The sequence below is a fragment of the Cyprinodon variegatus genome, unplaced genomic scaffold, assembly GCF_000732505.1.
Source record: "Cyprinodon variegatus isolate N-32 unplaced genomic scaffold, C_variegatus-1.0 Scaffold8, whole genome shotgun sequence".
In the NCBI taxonomy this organism is placed as follows: domain Eukaryota; kingdom Metazoa; phylum Chordata; class Actinopteri; order Cyprinodontiformes; family Cyprinodontidae; genus Cyprinodon; species Cyprinodon variegatus.
The window spans coordinates 2,449,616-2,454,794 of NW_015150461.1; the positions used below are offsets into that span (position 1 = coordinate 2,449,616).

At 37.6% G+C, this 5,179-nt stretch overlaps 1 protein-coding gene across 1 annotated transcript; it reads left to right on the forward strand.

Moving 5' to 3' along the window:
• Nucleotides 1-1,265: 1,265 nt before the first annotated feature.
• On the forward strand, nucleotides 1,266-3,418 carry nkx2-5 (NK2 homeobox 5). Its single transcript, XM_015377039.1, has 2 exons — nucleotides 1,266-1,668; nucleotides 2,668-3,418. The coding sequence occupies exons 1-2, from the start codon at nucleotides 1,353-1,355 to the stop codon at nucleotides 3,279-3,281; spliced, it is 930 nt and encodes a 309-aa protein (XP_015232525.1). The 5' UTR covers nucleotides 1,266-1,352; the 3' UTR covers nucleotides 3,282-3,418.
• Nucleotides 3,419-5,179: the final 1,761 nt, after the last annotated feature.

A 5,179-nucleotide genomic window follows, 5' to 3' on the forward strand; every position in this document is an offset into this window, starting at 1 on the left:
ATGCGTCGCTTAACATACGTCACGCACTCCGTTGCTCTTATTGGTTGTAGGTCTATCCAATTGAGTGCAGAGGCATTTTTTTCCCTGGTTCATTTGAAAAACGCCCCATAATCACAGCTCTATGGAGCAGCATCAGACTCATATTCTGACTAGAATTGAGTAGGACTACGTCAGGCTAAGAATGAAGCAGAATGATGAAAATAGAGGTCCCTATGTCCTCCAGCAGTCTAAGCCTATAGCAGCATAACTATAGAAATAGCTCAGGATAACCCGAGCCACTATAACTATAAGCTTTATCAAAAAGGAAAGTTTTAAGCCTAGCCTTAAAAGTAGACAGGGTGTCTGCCTCACTGATGAAAACAGAACAAAAACAGTTCCCTCGTTATATTAAGTGAGCCAAAAAGCTTGTTGTGGCATCATAGGCCACTGATCTAGCAGATGAGACTGATTCTATCTGAATCAGCTGAAAGTGAAATGCCTTCATCACCCTTAAATTTAAACACAAGGGTATCAATCAGTGATTGTTTATGTGTCAGAAATCAATATCATATAAAAATGTGGCATCTTACAGGGGCCAGAACCAGGTCTATAGGGCCCCTGCAGAACCAGCCAAGCAAAATGGAAGCAAATTATTCACCTTTATTGTGAAATGATTTGTTGGTTGATGGTTTCCATCCATCCAGTCTGGGTTTAGATTATTTTGCAGAGGGATAGTAAAGCATTTTAATTTTTATAACTGTGGAAAGCTGCTCTCTTTCATCCACTTTACAATTATTGGTTTCTTTGTGTTTTTGTTCGTCTTCTTTCATTTACCGTTAAAAAAACACATTATTTACACAATTCAAACATATAAACTATTTTTGACATAAAAAAAAGGTGTCAGGTAAAAATCACTATTAATGCAAAAACAAGTTTTAGAAGCTTGTTAGTTGTCCTTCATCTGACACAATATAATGTTGTTAAAACCCCACAGCTGAATCAAATCCTCCATGTTCTTTGTGTCTCTGTGGAAGTGAAACTCCAGCCTTATTCTGCCTGAAAGAAAAGATGAAGAAAGAAAAATGAGAGAAAGTGGAAAACCATGTCTGGGACACATAAGGCATCACCTTGCGTCATTGTTGAGCTTCTGCTGCTCCACCTCCCTGCGTCACCCAGAGGAGAGAAAGAAAAAAAAAACTTTGTCAGCAGGAGACAGAGCTGACAGTCAAAATGCACACTTCACTCAAGCCTAGTCTGGTTCAACAAACTGTCACTTAAACCCAGTAAATACTCCCAGGAGAGAGGACATCTTTTTGCTGCTCCATGACAGATTCATAGCTCTTTTTAAATCCTTTCTCCTGCGTCTTTTGGCAATGTTTCCCAGCCCCAGCACGTCCACACCCTTCTCTGTCAAGGATATATTAAATTTAGAGCAGAATCCTGACCTGATGGGATCTTCTGTGGACTGCTCCACCTCCTCCTCCTCTTCCTGCATGTTGGCCCGCTTGAAGCAGGAGCCTCTCCGGGACATGTCCACCGCCAGCGCCGCCTCTCTCTTCCAGCAGGACATCCAGGAGTCCGATCCGGCCGGCAGAGGCAACTTTGCGCCTGCCTTTTATGGCAAACTGTCAGGGCTGGAAATGGAGAGGAGTGTGAAATCGGATGGGTTTGGGGAGAAACGAAGAAAAGGTGAGCAGGAAGCTGTCAGCCTGGGTTTTTTATTATTATTTTTATTTGAACAAGTCAGGGTAAGCGTAAAAAATGTGATATAAGATCGGAGTTTTATTTAATCTAAGGAAAATAATAAAGAAAAAAGTTTTAAGCATCCTAACACATGAAGCTCAGCAGCTTTACGTCAATTTCTCACATATAAAACGCGATTTAACTTTAAAAAACGCATAAAATATTCCTAAAATATATTTTTTTTTTCATCAGACACACATTTTTATTAATGTGAAGTAATAATATGCAACTTCAACTTAAAATACCTATCTTTTTAATAAATCCTTCATCATTTAAGATAAAAGAAATAGGCTGATATGGAATTATTTATATTATATTTAAACAAATACATCATTTAAAGATGAAAACTTTCTCTTGGTTCTTAGAACAAAACATTTTATTTTTTAGCACCAACTCTAATGGCAAAGAAAACTTAATGAATCTGAGCTTCTTAGCTGATATTCAATCCTCTAAACTTAATTATCAATGCTCTTTTTTGCACAACATGTTTTTTTTATTTCTCCTAAAACATCTGATTAAAATGGAAATGGTATACTAAGTCTAATAAACATTTAGGCCTACTTCATCTGGTATTAATTTATATGATCTTGCAGGTTTTTAAAAATATTTTAAGGAAGATTATTCTGGGATAAGAATTTATATATTTTTAAAGGAGCTTGAAACATGTTTTTATTATTTTGTTTAGTGCGGATTTCATTATTATTTCCATCGCCTGCATTAAGGGGGTGTGGTTTTAAAATTAAGTGAATTAATTACCTTTATTTTGGAAATTAAACTACTTTTTTTTAGCAATGAAAGTGTCTTAATTTCTGCAGTGAGTTATAATGAATATATATTTAAAAAACCGTTACCGGTATAACAGTTTCTCACTTTATAAAATCATACATGAAGCAATCAAACTTATGATTTATGTTTTATTTTGTATAATTATTTTATGTGCTGCAGAGGATTTCAGCGCCCCTGTGGGGCCCCTGGGGGACACAAAGTCCGAGGACCTGGAGCGGCCCAAGCCTCGGAGGCGCAGGAAGCCGCGCGTCCTCTTCTCCCAGGCGCAGGTGTATGAGCTGGAGCGCCGCTTCAAGCAGCAGAGGTATCTGTCCGCCCCGGAGAGAGACCACCTGGCCGGGGTGCTCAAACTCACCCCGACCCAGGTCAAGATCTGGTTCCAGAACAGGAGGTACAAATGCAAGCGGCAGAGGCAGGACCAGAGCCTGGAGATGGTGGCCCTGCCGCCGCCCAGGAGGGTGTCTGTTCCGGTGCTGGTGCGGGACGGGAAGCCCTGCCTCGCGGGAGAGGCGGCCTCCTATAACCCGTCCTACAGCGTGGGAGCCATCAACCATTTGGCTTATAACAGCTACCCGGCCTTCAGTAACTACAGTAACTACTCGGGCCCCGGCTGCAACACTAACTACGCCTGCGGCTACCCAGCAGGCGCGGCGCAGAGCGCGTCCAGCAGCGGGAACTACATGAACTTTGGGATGGGAGACCTGAACAATGTCCAGAACACATTTCCTCCCAGTAACGGAGTTTCCTCTCTGCACGGCATCAGGACGTGGTAACAAAACCCTGAAATAAAACTCATTCAGTGTGAGCAGAGCCTGCATGCGGATTTCTAAAGGACTATTTATAGATTCATACATATTCCCATTTGGCTTGTTTTTCTTTTTCAGCACCAGTTCTTTAAAACTTTCAATAATGGCGCACAGTATAATTTATGCGCAAATAACACTAATTATAAAAAAAAAAAAAAAAAAAGGTTGGAATATAAGTTCATAGTTTTCGTTTTGAATTTCAGATTTTTCAGAAAAGTTTCCTTTTTATTTTCTCCCTGTTATCAGTACTAGTAATTTTATAGAAATGTGCCTAAACCTGATGGTTTGCTTCAAATTTTATTTGTATAAAAATATTCTTTAACACAATACAGAATTTTGAAATTATTTGACTTAAATTATTTGTGTTTCACATACATTCAGCGTTCAAAAATAGTTCATTTCTTTAGAAATTGGCAACACATTTGGAATAAATTCACATAATTTAATAAAGGAAAATATTTTATAAAACTGCAAACATTTCATTTCTTTTGGGGGATAAAATAAAATCAGATTTCACTTACAACTCATTTTAATTGGTTAACAAAATTAAGGATGATCTAATAAGGTCATTTTTAACTTAATTGAGTTCTAAAATTTGGACAGAAAAAAACTATAAAAGTGCAGCTAGTTACAGTGGCTTATATTATAAATGAATATATTAGATAAAAAACTTGCTATTTATGGGTAAGCTTTAAAAAATAAAAGCAAATGTAAAAGTTAAACCTGCTCACAAATTAACTTTAGGCTATCATTGTAATAAATTACATTTGGTAACTGATTGTTATCCTGTTGGAAGTTTCACAGCATAGATCTAAAACAATCAGATTTAAAAGATAATCTAAATCCTTTGCACTTTTTGGCAAACATGAACAAACTAATACCAGGAATTAGGAATAAGTTAAGCTGTTAAACTTGCTTATATAAATCTACCTGAATGAAATGTGTGCAAATACATGTTTAAAAATAATTAAAAAAAAAGTTTATTTTGGATTTAAAACAAAAGCAAGTTGGAAGTGGTGTGTAAAAAGGAAATATAGCCCGCTGCCTGTTAGTGGCATACTGACAGAATGAGCTATAAACCCTCATAATGGAGATTAGCGTGTGTTGAAACCGCTGGCGTGGTTCATGTCAGGTTAAAATGTTCAAGTGGCTGTTAGAAAGCTTCAGTCGTTTTTACTTAAACAAGGTGAAAAGGTTGTTAAAAGTTTATTCGCTTTTTTACAACTTTCTGTCAGCCACCTCTGCTGCGTACACAAACGCTTAAAGGCCGCTGGGACAGAGCCATGACCTTGACCTGCAGTAAACCTTTAGAGACTGTTTCTTTATTTAAAAATCCTGCTTTTGCTGGGATTTTATCGTCTCCTGCTTAAGCTTTTATGTTTCACCTTTTACTTAGAAATTAAAATGAAAGGTTTATTTAAAACTTATGACTGTAATCAGTCAAAGTGTAACAATAGCAACGCTTTAAGAATGAAGCTTAAACAGCAACAAATGGACAAAATCGTTCCAGCAGTTATACTGGAGATGGTAAAAAAAACGTGTTGAATATAACTCTGTTTCGGATAATATTTTTCAAAAAATTATTTTACTAAACATTAGTGTGTAAATTAGGAAGACCTCTCAGAGACCGGTGGGTAATGGACACCATATAGCGGAGGTCTTCAACAGGGGGTCCGTGACCCCTAGGGGGTCCATGGAGGTACTGCATGGGGGTCGCGAAAGTTTGGTCGATAAGACTTATTTTTTTACATTCAACCCTGGATTTTTTCCTCTAATTGAATTGTTTTTAAATTCACATTAACATGAATTCATCCAACATATTCTCATTATCAGTTCGTATGAAACCGTACGAAAAGTTATGCACA

Coding starts and splice junctions, on each gene's coding strand:
- nkx2-5 (XM_015377039.1), top strand. CDS start 1,353: ATGTTTCCCAGCCCCAGCACGTCCACACCCTTCTCTGTCAAGGATATA. Junction 1,669..2,667: donor TGGGGAGAAACGAAGAAAAG/GTGAGCAGGAAG, acceptor TATGTGCTGCAG/AGGATTTCAGCGCCCCTGTG.